The 14,717-nt window shown below is 44.1% G+C and overlaps 1 protein-coding gene across 1 annotated transcript in view; it reads left to right on the top strand.

Annotated features, from left to right (window-relative positions):
- Positions 1-14,717, top strand: part of OTOG (otogelin) — a 102,059-nt gene that overhangs the window by 39,177 nt on the left and 48,165 nt on the right. The window contains 6 exon segments of the mRNA XM_021005386.2: positions 995-1,148; positions 7,107-7,214; positions 9,404-9,542; positions 10,148-10,282; positions 12,275-12,421; positions 13,820-13,939. Coding sequence (XP_020861045.1) covers positions 995-1,148; positions 7,107-7,214; positions 9,404-9,542; positions 10,148-10,282; positions 12,275-12,421; positions 13,820-13,939 — 803 coding nt within the window.

The raw sequence follows: 14,717 nt of genomic DNA, 5'->3' as shown, positions 1-14,717 counted from the left end.
GTTCTTTCTTTTTATCCCTGAGGAACCTTTCACCTGAAAAGAGAGACTTATGATTCTGCCTCTTAGTAACTTGGAGGCAAACCTAGATATCTCTCCCTGTGGGTCTTGGTTCCTTAAACTCTCCTATCCCACACATGTGGGTTTGTCATTCACTCAGTTGATTCCCTTGATGGATTCAAGCCTGGTTGGAACTTTGGGCAGAGGTTACAAAAGCACTCTCACGCTACACTTCCCCCCCCCATCTAATTGAGGTGACAAAAAGAAATATAATAAAAGAATAATTAACTTCTAAATGGTAGAGTAGAGACTGTATGTGAGCTGATCACAAGAGAGTCAAAGATTAGGGTGCAAGCTACAATAATCAAGGAGGGCTTCTGGGAGGTAGTGTGACTTGATTCAATGGATGAAGAGGATTTGAATAGGCAGAGGAGAAGGGAATCCTTAAGGGATCTTAAGTCCCCCTTCTGGGGATTTATATGACATTCTCTCCTCTTTTTGGGTTTTAATGTGCCCCAAGCATTGCCTTGCACACTGTAGACTACAGGGGTTCAGGTGATTTAAAGCCTTATGGAAATTTCTCTTTTCTGTTTCCTCATCTGTAAAATAATAAAAGCATCTACATCACATGGCTGTTGGGTAAGACTCAAAAGAGATAATATAGGTCCAGTACTCTGCAAACCTTAAGGCCCTACTAAATGGTGGATAATATTACTATATAGAATTTTATACCAAAAGGTACTTTTTTCACAACCACTCTGATTAAGTAAGATACCCACAAAGTATTCTGGGTCTGGGAGAGAGGAAGAGTCTGGAGTGGGAGTGGAATGGTGATCTTTGACAAATCTGGACTGTGTTTTCTCAAGTCCTGGATGCTAGTCTAGGATTGTGCCAGAGGTACATCCCTTCCCCATCCTGTGAACCAAGTTTAAGGCATGGTCCTATTACCTCCTAGTATCTAGATCTCCTGTCCCTTATTGCCCCGATTGTCTTTCAGTCTCTGCCTGCCCTCTGGGCCAGGTGTTTGTGAACTGTACTGACCCCCATGCTGACCTTGCACTGAGCAGAGAGAGGACATGTGAGCACCAGCTGCTGAACCTGACTGTGCCTGCCCATGGACCCTGTGTCTCAGGCTGTACCTGTCCCCAAGGGTATGTATCCAACTCTGCTGTCTCTGTTATACTTGGGATGAGTAGGAAAACGCTCATATAGGAAGTCACATTTGGACTGAGCCTTGCAGGAAATGAGGGATTCTGAAAGTCAATTCTCAGCCAATAAACCAACATTTATTAAATGACTACTTTATACCTAACACTTTGCTAGGCAAGATAGATACAAAGATAGAAATGAAAGCTGTTCCTACTCCTAAGGAGCTTTACAGTCTAGCCAGGAAATACAATACTCACATATCGATGCATATTAAAAAAAAAAAGCATGAGGAGGGAATGCATTTCAGGCATAGGGGAAGTCATATATGCAAAGATAGGGAGGCAGGAGATGGGGATATTGTATAAAGGGGGTAACCTGAATTAAATAATGATTGAAGGGAAATTGTATGAAACAAGACTTGAGCTACATTGTGGAGGGCTTTGAATGACAGACTAAGAACTTTGCAATTTATCTTAGAGGTAATTAGAAGTCATTAAAGATTATTGAGCAGGAGAATGACTTGGCCAGATCTGTTTCAGGAATGCAGATTTGTCAGGAAGGAGGGGCATTCAAATGCCTCTAGTGGCAATTCACGTGAAGATGTTTCTGATTGATATTGAGGTTTGTTTTTCTCCCTCTTGGATCCATTTATATTTTTAGTAGGAGTCAGCGAATTAGTCCCAGGGAATGAAGCTGTGATAATGGAATTCCAGGCACCAACGGGAGCAGGGACATCAGGATGGCTGGGGCTGGGTGGCTTCCTGATACCCATGGAACGCCATTGCTTGATAGATTGGCCATGATTGGGTGGTCACTTCTCTCCCTGGTTTTCTCTTTCTACTGAAAGGAGTGATAAAGATGGGAGTTCTTTCTCCAGAGGGATGGCTATAAACAGGAGAGATTTTTCTTTTTGGAGTGGTGGGGGCAGAGAGAGCCTGAGAAATGCTTATATGCCCAATGAAGGTCTTATGTACTTGGGGGCTTGTTGCCAAGATCAGATAAAGACTAGCACCCTTTGGGCAAATGCCAAAGGGTTTCCCTTCCTTAGAATTCTTCAGGCGGACTGGATGACCACTTTTCAGGTCTATAGTAGTAAGGATTCTTTTTCAAGTTTGTGCCAAGCCAGATGGCAGCCAAGGTCCCTTTCAATCTTAAAATTCTTGGATTCTTTGTGCTTACCTAGAGAATCCCAAAAGAGACTGCATAGGGTAGTGAAAAAATCACTGATTTAGGAGTCAGGATGTCGGGCTCTAGTCTTAGCTTTGCCACCAACTTATTGTGTGACTTCAGGCAAAGTCACTTCTCCTTTCTGAATGTCTTTCCTTATTTATAGCACAGTGTAGCCTATAGGACACCAGACTTGGAATTAGGAAGACCCAGGATCTGCCCTTACTACCTATGGGACCTGGGCTCTTAAACACGATGCCTCTGTTTCTTCAAATGTAAAATGAAGGGCTTGGACTCCATGCCCTCTAAGGTCACTTCTATCTCTAAGCCTATGATCCTATAACAAGACCATCTCTAAGGCTCCTTCCAGCTCAGATGTTCTGTGGTTCTAGATTTCTTTCTCTGACCTCATCCTGTAATTTCCATTTTGCCTCGTCTAGTCCCAGTTGCCTGACTCCAGGGACAAGAGGATGCCCAATAGCTGCTACTGACAGTATAGGTTTTGGTCTGGGCATAGGAAGGAAACTCTTTAACAGGCACATGGCAAGAGTTCCTCTGCCTCATGACCCTGATGAAGAATATTGTTTTCAGAAGCATCTTTTCCTCTATGACAGGGGTTCTTAACCAAGGTCAGTGAATTTAAAAATTCATTTTTTTAGTTAATTTTATCTTTATTTAATTTTATTTAACTATATTTCAATGTAATTGGTTTCCTTTTAATCCTTTTTAACAATTTCATTCATTTAAGAAAATTATTATGAGAAGGCATTCCTAGGCCTCACTGGATTGCCAAAGGGGTCCAGAACAACAAAAAAGGTTAAGAATCCCTGCATTAGAGGATGCCCAGGCTGGGTCTGCAGGTGGCTGACTCAGAGTCCTGGCACATGCCCCCCTTGGCATCTCTGATTACTAGTCTTTGGATTGATTGTTGGATATGTTTTGGGCATTGTGCCCTGGGGAGTAGTTGTGGAAATGTTCTGGCCAGCCTCCTGGGCTGGGTGATTTTGGAGGTCCTATTGGGTCATTGTTCCCAGGTCAGGTCTAGAACATAGGTCAGAGCATAGAGTCATAGGCTTTTAGAACCTTAGGTCTGGAAGGGATCTCAGAGGGCATGGAATCTCATCCCTGATCAAGGGAGCATTCAGCCTTCACTTAAATACCTCCATCAATGGGGAACTCACCATGTCCCAAAACAGCCTATTCTGATTTGGTACAGCTCTAATTATTAGGAAATTTTTCCTTTTGTCAAGCAAGCTGAAAATTGCCTTCCTATACCTCTGTTTCCCTGTTTTTCACTGGGGCCGAGGAGAGCAAGTTTAATTCTTATATAGAGAACAGGAGCCAGCCTCCCCCCCTTCCATTTGCCCTTTGATTGCTTCTCTTCTCTCCCCATGCCAGACTCTTCCATTTTAGTTGGAATTCCAGGTCACTTCTTAGCTTCACTTTTTCTGTATTCAGTATGCATGCACAAGGTTGTATTGCATATATGTTAATAATAATCACTATGTGATAGACAGTATTTATATAGAACTTTAAGGTTTGCAAAGCACTTAACATATAATATCTCATTTGATTCTCACAATGATCCTGTAAGGTAGATGCTATTATTATGCCCATTTTACAGATGAGGAAATTGAGGCTGAGAAAGGTCAAGGGACTTGTGCAGGGTCACATAGCTAATAGGAGTCTAGAAAAGGATTTCTTCTCCATCCACTGAGCCACCTGGCTACCTAGTGTTTTCTAAGTCATGCTCTCTGTGTGTGCGCAGGGAATGTATATGCTGCACTCTGTGTGTCCTATGTATGTGAATGCTGTATTCTGAGATTGCAAGAGGCCCTAGGATTGTTCTTCATGTATTCTCATAAAGAAGACATTTTATGACCTGTCCCTGGGATGAGATGTCTGATGAGAGATTTTATTATTTATTAAAGTTCAGCCTGTCTAACTTTGCAGGTCCAAGGCCTGATCTATAGTCTTTAAACTGTGTCCTTTAGCCCACGGTAATGTCATCTGTCACTTTGATGAGTGTTAGGGCCTGACTCAGGCCGTGAAACAGAAATAAAAGAAGAAATGCCTGCGGCATAGGGCCAAAAGCCTGGGCAGTTGCTTCCTAGAAGTCTGTTTAGAGCAATATAGATGGATGGATGAATAAAAAAGCACTTATTCCTCCCTTACTATGTGCCAAACACTGTGCTAAGCCATAGGGACACAAATTTAAAAGCAAATACTGGCCCTGCCTTCAAGAAGGTTACATTTTAGTAGTGAAAGAAAGCATACGTAGAGAAGAGACAGCTAAAGATGGGGCATTTTCGTTCTGAAAGTTGCAGGGATGGGGAATAGGCCATGGTGGAGCAGCCTGTAGTGAAAATAATAGAATTGATTTGATCCTGGCTCCATGACTGGAGGGAGAAGGGAGTCAGGATGTGGGTAGCAAGGCAGTTGGCAAGACTGTAGAAAAGGTGACTGGAGAGTTGGGAATGAAGTAAAGCTTGGCTGGGGCCTTCTAGAAATAGCGGGCCAAGAGATATTCACCACTCAGCACAGCAGAAATGCGAGCTCGTGGCCTCTGGAGGCTGCAGGGGCTCAAACCTGAGCCTACAAATCAAATAAAAATTGGTTCACCCTTGTGTAAATGGAAGCAGTAGGGATCATCAAGAAGGGACCTGAGGGAGGGGGTTGGGATTGAACACCTGCAAGGATTGGTGCAAAGACCTCTTCTGTGCCTAGAACTGGGCAGAGATGTGGAAATTCAAAGGCACAGTCCAGGTTATGGCTTGCCCCTGCCATCCATAGGCTCCCAAACATGGGATGGATGACCTGATGGCTAATCTGTGTGTACTTGCTGTGGGCTCACAGCAGTGGGCTGTAGCTGTGTATACATGCTGCATATCCCAGAACATACATGTAGTCAAGTGCATTGCACCCACAGACACATATTCACATCCATTCAATGTGTCTAAGTACTTATCTAGACAAATATACTGGTTGGATCAGTGGAGAGCCCAGTACAGGATTGAGTGTGTGATTATCCCATCTCTGACAGGTGATGCTCTTGCAAGGACCATCTAGGAGATTGAATGAGTGAATGAATGAATGAATGAATGAATAAATACAAGAAAAAAGCACTTGAGTCCTATTTTGTTCTAAAAATATAAAACCAAGACAATTCCAGCCTTGAGAAAGCTTATATTCTAAGAGGAGGAAACAACCTACATATTAGAATGATCACTTGAGAGGAATGTTTTGGTTTGGGAAGTCACAGGGAGGGTTAGTAGAGCAACTGGGGAGTTGACTTGTCCTTTCTAGTAGCAATGCTGGCATTCCAGAAGGCACTCATTTATTCACTGGCATTTCTTAAGTTTTGTGATGTTTAAAAAGCTTGAGAGATATAATTTCTGGGTAAATAGTTATTTTATTAATAATAATAATAATAATTTTGATAAGAAGTCAGTGGCACTCTTAAATGCCAAAGACCATCATGGTGGCTTGTTCACAGATTATATGCCCTTGGAAAAGGGGTGTTCCTAAGGTGGCAATCAAGTCTGATTGGTGAACAATTAGTGAGAGAAAATGATTATTACAATGAGGGGCTGGACCTATTCTAATAAACTTTGATTATGTTATTTGCTTCTAAATTACCCAGCCTTGGGCAATCTATTCAAAAAATTTATCCCTACTCACAACTGAGTAGAAGGTTGGGTGGGGTCTGACCAAGATTGAGGAGAGTTAATTCGATCTCATTATTAGTAATGCCCTTCAAGAGACTGAATTTTGAAATGAGGAGTACAGAAAAAAGGGGGATCTCTGAATCTCCCCAAATCATTGGCTATTAATAACAATTTCTCTCATCCTCCTTTGGTGACATAACCTACTCCTAATTACCAGGTCACTAGCAACTTGTACAAATGAGTCCCAGGAACTCAGTTCCAAACAGTTAACTTTCACCTGGCTTTATGCCCTTATACCATTTCCCAAGAGCACTGGAAAGAGTAGAGATCTGGCTGATTGTGCTCCAGTATAATCATGCCCTCACTGAGTAAAGAATACAGTTCCTCTGGCTTACTGAAGAGAGGTTCTGGTAGGACAGAAAGTGACCAGTGGATGGAAAGTGAGGTGGCTTCCTGAAGGAAGAAATCAAGTCTTTGAAAGAGGCAGCACGGTGGAGGGCTAGAAAGAAGAAGTTGGAGTCAGAAAGCTTTTGGAAATATACTGTGTGGTCTCAGGCAATCAGATGACCTCTCTGGGCCTCAGTTTACTTTTTGGTAAAATGGGAAGAGTAACACTTATTCTACCTGTCTTACAGAATGCTCCTAAGAGCATTGTGTGTAAATTTGAAGACTAAGTCACAATACAGTTCATTATATGTCCTTTGTTTTCATCAGCCACTAGTGTAGACCTACTGTAGAAGTAGGCACCCAGTTAAGTTTGAAGTGAATTACATTGCTGATCAGAGAGGATCGTGTGTGTTGGGAGAGAGAGAGAGCATTGACATAGCAAAGCACTGGTACCATGCGTGTGCCAGGAGTAGGAGCACACCTTGGGCAGTAGCAGCCAGAAGCTGGGCCTATGACTAGTTTGGGCCTGGGGGCACACTCTATTCAGCCAGTTGGTTACCGGTGACTGCTGGGAATTGGGAAGTCCAAATGCTGGAGAGACTGGAGGCCTGGCTAGGGCTTTGGCCAGACGCTTGGAGTACAGGCTCAGATTATCTGAGGACCAGGGTGGGCCTGCTCCGCTTCTTAGGAGATGTGGACACCTGATGTCTAAGCCTGTGTCCACTTGTGCATCCGCAGGTTGGTGAAACATGGAGATGAGTGCTTTGTGCCCGACGAGTGCCCATGTTCCTGGAAGGGGAAGGAATACTTCCCTGGCGATATGGTCAATTCTTCCTGCCACACCTGGTAAGCTGAAGGCAGTCACTCTTCTGATAGCCCGCCCCTCACAGTCCGTGCACTTTGTGGGGTGACATGGGGCTGTCTGGGCTGCTTGGCAGGTCTTCCTTTTCCTCTCATTGCCCTTCCACGTGCACGTGTATGTGTGTCTGCACATCTGCATGTGTGTGTGTGTGTGTGTGTGTGTGTGTGCAATTTGGATCCCATAACATGAAACCTGAGGTGACCAATTTGAGTGGCCCTGATCTGGGAACCAGGCCAGGAGACTGTAAGGAAACAAGTAACCTTGAGAAAGCAAGTCCCTTTGGTTCACATGAGTTGGCCTTCCCCACCATTCGCCACCAGGATTTTCTAAAAGATGCCTGAGCTTGTGGGGACCTATGAGCTATCCTTCTGGTTGACTAATTATCATGCCATGTTTTCCATTCATCTTTCTTGCCCTCTCTTACATAATGGCCCTGTCACACAAACACACACATACACGTATCCCCATCTCCTCCCTCTCTCTCTCTCTCTCTCTCTCTCTCTCTCTCTCTCTCTCTCTCTCTCTCTCTCTCTTCTCTCTGTCTATCTCTATCTCTCCCCTCCCCGCCCAAATAAGGATGATAAAAATTGGCCACTTGAAGAAGAAATTCATTAGTTCAATGGAGGTGGAGCTCATCACATTGGCATCCTTGAGAAACTGGCAATGTCCCCCTGTGAAAGCTTCTGGTCTTCCCTCTCTCTTCCCCTTGGTTTCATCATCTGTAAAGTAGGAAGGCTGGATTACTGAATCTTTAAGGTCCCTTCCAGTTTCAGCAAAAACATTAACTGCCTATCACACCCCTTCCCTGTTTCAAGTCTGGGGCCAGCTCTACCTGGCCCATGTTCTGGATTTGTCGTCCGCCCCCTCCCTTGTCTCGAGGGGCAGAAATGGTAACTTCCCCTTTCCCTCTGCAGTTGCACTAGAATCAAAGGCAGAGAGTCATTGCCATTGCCTTCCTCAGGCATCCTCTAGGAGTCCCTCACACTCTAGGGGTTTTCAGGCCTTTTTACAGTTGCTGAGCTGTTGCTAGGTGCCTCACCCCACTGCCTTATTCCCAGACAAATCCCAGCCATGCCCACTCTCAGGATCTCCCTGCTCCAGTGCTGGCTGCCTCCCTCTGCCTCTGGTCAAGTCCTCAGTTTCCACCTTCTCCATCCATCCTGACCCTGGTGGATGCTCTGGCCAACCGCTCTGCCACCCCCACTCTGTTTCTACTTAGTGGGCAGGTAAAACAAAGTCATGTTCTTCAGCTGCCTTCAGCAGTTCTGTCCTCCCACCCGGGGGCTCTGGACAGAGGCATGGCTCTCACTCAGCAGCATCTGGCAGCAGCAGCATCAGGAGACCTGATGTTCTCCTCCCTCCTCCTGAACCCTTTCCCTCCCACCCTCCACCAGACCTGTGGGGCTGAGTTCATTCCCTTTTCTCTAATTCTGGGAGGTCAGATCAAAGGCACAAAGCCCCACAGAGAGGGGCTGGGAGATCCTATCACCTTTGGAAAGAGTCTGGGCTTGACTGTGTCCGGCTGGTGGAACCCCAACCTGCCTGAGATTCAGTTCATTTATTAAGTATTTTCTATGTATGGTGAGTGCCTAGTGGTTGTGGCAGGGGAGATGCAAAGAGGAGAAGCATAATAATGCTAGTAAAGTTAAGTCTCCTAGGTGTCTTACCTAGCCTCCACTCTTCTCTATGCAGAAGTCCCCTCCCCATGTGCCCAGGTTTCAGAGAAAACCAAGTTGAGCAAAGAGCTGATGTATGTGCCTGGTATGTCTGTGACCCCTAGAACAACCCCTTCTCCTTCCATTAACCAGCCTGCTTTGCATAATTAATCCACCTCCATTGAACTAATGAATTTCTTTTTCAAGTGGCCAATTTTTATCATCCTTATTTGGGCAGGGAGAGATAGAGAGAAAGAGAGAGAGAGAGAGAGAGAGAGAGAGAGAGAGAGAGAGAGAGAGAGAGAGAGAGAGAGAGAGAGAGAGAGAGAGAGAGGAGATGGGGATACGTGTATGTGTGTGTTTGTGTGGCCATATATGTTTGTGTGACAGGGCCATTATGTAAGAAGGGGCAAGAAAGATGAATGGAAAACATGGCATGATAATTAGTCAACCAGAAGGATAGGCACAATGTAAATGCAGCTGAACTGTGTTGCCAGTGAGCCTCCTTTCCCTTCCAGCGTGTGCCAACACGGCTCCTTTCAGTGTACTTTCCACCCCTGCCCTGCCACTTGTACCACTTATGGTGACCGACACTATAGAACATTTGATGGGCTCCTGTTTGATTTTGTGGGGACCTGTAAAATGCACCTGGTGAAGGTAAGCACATCGGGAGCTTCTGTCCCATAGTGGTCTTCTGTGACTCACTTTGGAGATCTAAGGGCAGAGTGGTATTGAGGTAAAAATCTGGTATTGATTGAGTCTCTGCCTGGGCCCAGGTCTGGGCATGGAGCACAGTGCTCAAAAGAGTGGGAATGAATTTCAAGGGCCTGGAGTCAGGGACAGCTCTATGTGTGAGCAGAATGGATGACTACCTGAGTGGTAATTTAAGGTGGACCCTCTGGCCCAAAGTATCAGCAACACTGTTCTTTTGCCATTATAACTTCGTGTCTTCAGCTGTATACTATCAAAATGCAGGTGTACTTAGGAGGGGTCACATAGATATTTTGGGGAGAGAGCAGACCCTAATTCAGGGATTCCCTGATAACTTTATCAGCTAGCACCTTAGCAGAGGTGAATTGACCAGGGAAACTGTGTCAATGTGATAGTGGTAGGGAGGGAGGGCCCTTTGTAGGAGGGAGGGAAAGAAGTATAGACTGGTGAGATAGAGTCAAAAAACTGGCTTAGCCTGGGGCTAGTCTGGACCAGCAGTGTGCCCTCTGTGCTTCTGTTAGAATTGTGTTTTTTCCTCATTTCTCTTTTAGAGTACATCAAATTTCAGCTTCTCCATCATTATGGAAAATGTAAACTGCTACAACACTGGAATCATCTGCAGGAAATTTATTTCCATCAATGTTGGCAACTCTCTACTTGTGTTTGATGATGACACAGGCAATCCTGTAAGGTTAAGCTTTGGTGATGCCATGGTAGAGGGATAGGGGAATACACAGAACAGGTGTCATATAGGGGATGCTTAGGCTTGTCTCTCCTGCACTGAATTGAAGTTAATCAGAGGCAGGTCAAACTGAGATTAGGAGCATGGAAGTCAATGTCAAAATAGCAGGTCAGCTCAGCAGCACAGGAGTCAGCAGACCCCATGTATTAGGATTGCAACGTGGAGCAATAGATTGGGGATGGGAGTCAGGAGACCTGAATTTTGGTCCTATGCAATTTTAATTGAGTCATTTCTTCTTTCTAGTTCTCTGTTACTTCTCTTAAAGGAGAAGGGCAGGCTAGGTAAGGTTTCTTTTGTGTACAATTTGAAAGGCAATATGGTGTAGTAGATAAAGTCCTGGGTTTACAGTAGGAATATTGGATGGAAAACCTGCCTCGGATCTTTATTAGCTTAGTGACTTTGAGCGAGTTAATTAACTCTAGTTTCCTAATCTGTGAAATGAGGAGGTCAGATGTGGTGGCCAGTCCCTTTTCCACTCCAAATCTATGCTCCCATGATCTTTGACCTTCTGTGAGTCAAGGTCAGGTTGCACAGTGGAGGCCAGAGCCTTAGAAGTAAAGGAGTGAGAAGAGTAGGGTGAACAGAAAGGCAGACCAGACAATGGCAAGTGCAGGGATCTGTGCCTGCCATACACATCTTTGCCCTGACTCCAAGGCTCCAAGAGACATAGTCCTTTAATGGAAATGCAACTGTGCTTTCCATTACCTGCCTGGTCCCCGGATCATATCTGCTTTGTGGTTTGAGAAATGGAACAGCCTTGGGTGATCTGGGACCTCACCGGTCTTATGGTTGTCCAGAGTGTGGTGGGAGGTCTTGCCAATGGGCAGTGAAACCTACCACAGGCTTGTTAAAGGCAGCTTTAGAACCTTCTGCCCTGCTTGACTTTGGCTGTGGTGAAGGTGGGAGGGCAGAGAGAGCTAGGACTGCTTCCTCATCTCTACCTGATCCCACCTTATTATGGCAGCAGCCATTAACTTTCCTCACTTCTCATCTTACTGGTCTTGTTCAGTGCTGGCGGTACAGGCAGGGACTGAAAATTAAGCTAAGGATCAGGGAGAGGGCAAATTGGAGGCCTGACTAGGACATTCAAACGATGAGGCTAAGGTCTTGACTAGGGACAAGGACTGACAGATGGAAGTGAGGGCCATGTAAATGATGAGAGAACCAACGTCCCAACACAAGAGGTTCTGGTAAGGAGGCAGAAAGTGTAGCCAGAGGCTGGAGACTTGCCTAGTAGCCAGAGGCCTGATTGGGGGTCTCCAGAGTACCTTACTAGGCCTGGGGAATTGAGAAATATTCTTAGGTATTATCAGTTGAGAACAAGCCCAGAACAGAAAAAAAAGATTAGAATGAAGTTTATGAAGTTGTTTGCAAGAGGGGAAAGCAAAAAAAGTGGTAGCCTGCTCCACTTTTTGATGGAGATGATCCTGAGATGATGGAGACTTATCAGTGTCCATGGTCTAGGTAAGCCTTTGGGTTTCTTGGGTCAGCCATCACGGATCCCACTTCTGACAGCAAATTATTGCCTTATATCAAATCCAGAAGTGAAAAAATTTTAGGAAGAAGTTTATGAAGTCATCCAGCAGAGGGGGTGCCGAAAAAGGGATGGGCCACTCCCCCAAATCTCTATGAGTTACACATTATATAGAGGTGAAACAAAAGAACAAGAAAACAACAGCTGGTCAGCATGGAGGTAGTTTCCAGATAAGACATGTAAGTTGCTTGAGATATTTTGGCAGAAAATTCCTTACACTCCTTGTAGCAATCTCCACTCCCCTGGAAGGTTTCTGGGATTAGCATAACCTGGACATCCTGAGTGAAGCCTTAAATATATCTGGTCTCTAAGCAACAAGTTTTTTATCAGTCTTACAGGGGTAGGTTAAAACAGTGCAATGAAATTTACCCATAGTAATGATTGTTTGACCGTTCCAAATAGAGCCCTGTGAGCTTCCTGGATGAAAATCAGGAGATACACATGTGGCGAGTGGGATTTTTCACCCTCGTGCATTTTCCTCATGAGCACATCACTCTCCTGTGGGACCAACGGACTACGGTGCATGTGCAGATGGGGCCTCAGTGGCAGGTAGGCAAAACCATGGAGTTGGTGACCTATGATCTTGGATCTCCAGTCCAATAGCAGGATAATAGAACTCAATTCAATTAAATTCAATGAACATTTATTAATTGCAAGGCAATCTGCTAGGCACTGGAGATATAAAGATAGAAATGAAAATATCTCAGCCCTCAATTTTCTAACTCATTTAGAAATCAAACTTTCCTTCTTTAGCTGATCATCTGGACCTGGGGACTTGATTGAAAATGGTCTGCCCCTCTTCCCTTTACCCCATCCTTGTCTACTTCTCCTCATCCTAATTCTAATTCCCTGAATTTCTTTGATATCGCCTCCTTAGATTCTACCCCTTCTTCACCTCCCCCTCCATATAAAATATTAGAGCTAGAAGAAACCTTATGTTGTGATAAAAAGCTGTGATAATGAGAAACTGAGGCACAAAGTTCTACTCATGATCAATTTATTACCAAGGCCAGCGATTGCAAATAAAAGGGACCCAAGACTTCTCAGTAGCCAAGGTTGCATCTGACAGTCAGAGAAGCTATACATACATACACATATATGTTAAGAGGGTAGCAGTACAAAAATAGTCCAGTGATGTAAACTAAGCTAAGACTATGATTGGTCTGACACAGAGAGATGAAGGATGGGTTTACATTTGGCTTGACTCAGAGAGGAGATTTCCATAGACATGGAAATGGGAAAAACATAGAGTTAACTAACATCCTTTTGAAAGTCTCATGGTAGGCAAACGTCCTATAAGACTCATCTCCCTCCATGATCAGCAAATTCATTGATGTTAGTTACAGGCTTGAGGAAGCTCAAACTCACATAATGAGAAGGGCAATCAATACATAGCTGATTGATCATTAATACATGATACATTGACTAAGCCTTATTAAAATATTACAAGATAAAGTGAGGTGTCAGTTTTCAATTTCACACTTAGAAATCATTTTGACTCTTCACTGAGAGTTGAGGCTTGGGTTCCAATCTCAGTCTTGCCACTGAGTCATTGGAGACTTGAGTAATTTCCTTTCTTGGGGCCTCAGTTTCTTCATCTATAAGATAGAATTGAATCTAGATTGAAGTGAATCTAATCTCTAGAGTCCTTTCTAGCTCTAACATTTTAGAATTGTAGATTCTCTGTACCTTTTTATCTTTTCCAATCTTTCTACAATGCCTACATCTCATTCTTCACTCTTCTTACCCTCTCCTTGCCCCAGGTTACTGGTGGATTTTGGGATTGTTGCATGATCATAAAGGTCTAATTTTTTCCTTCTGAGTTACCAAATATTTGAAAATATATCAGTGCTCACAAGAAAGGAGGGACAGGTTTATGATTAGCCCTTGTGTCTGTGAAGGATCCCTGGACTAGTTAATGGTGAGTGATCTCTGCTTTTTCTTCAGGGGATGCTGGCTGGGCTCTGTGGGAACTTTGACTTGAAAACAGTCAATGAGATGATGACCCCGGAGAACCTGGAGCTAACAAATCCCCAGGAGTTTGGCAGCAGCTGGGCTGCAGTAGAGGTAAATACCCTCTAAGCTTGCTCTTTCTCTATACAGAACCTGTGACATTTCTCAGTCATCTACAACCTTTTACCCTAAGACCATGTTGAGGTTCCAAAGACCAGTTCAAGGTCACCATCTATTCAAACCACTGCTTATGAACCCAAGAGAATTAGTGAGTGACCACACAGGAAAGGCAAGTGCCATTACAGTAATAATTCAACAGGACTTTTACTTACACTCCAATGCAAGGACATAACAAGAAACATGGATCAGTCAGCCAATGCTCTCACCACCAGTTTCCTGAACCAAGAATTCCCAACCATCTTCTCTGTCAGACTCACAAACCACTTTGTTTTATTAGGTAGCTTGATGAAGTAGTGGATAGAATGAAGAATTCGGAGTCAGGAAAACCTGAGTTCAAATTCTGTCTCAGGTACTTACTAGCTGTGTGACTCTGGTAAACTCATTTCATCTCTCTGTGTCTCAGTTTTCTCATCTGTTAAATGGGAATAATACTAGCACTTACCTTACAGGATGGTTGTGAGGATAAAATAATGTATATAAAGCACTTTGCAATTGTGACGTACTTAGATTTAATGCCTTCTCCATTACTCTGCACGCAGCTGATACTTAATATTTGTTGAAGATGAAAAAGTCATAGTTAAGTGGGATTTGGTTTGAAAGTTAGCAAGAGGCAGTGTGCCGTACTGGATAGAACACCATCCTCAGTGTTAGGAATACCTGGGTTTCATGTCTTGGCCCTGACTCGTACTAACAGGATGATCCTAGGAAAGTC

The sequence above is a fragment of the Phascolarctos cinereus genome, unplaced genomic scaffold, assembly GCF_003287225.1.
Source record: "Phascolarctos cinereus isolate Bilbo 61053 unplaced genomic scaffold, phaCin_HiC Scaffold_9;HRSCAF=440, whole genome shotgun sequence".
Classification (NCBI taxonomy): Eukaryota; Metazoa; Chordata; class Mammalia; order Diprotodontia; family Phascolarctidae; genus Phascolarctos; species Phascolarctos cinereus.
This window is presented reverse-complemented; position numbering and strand designations above follow the sequence as displayed.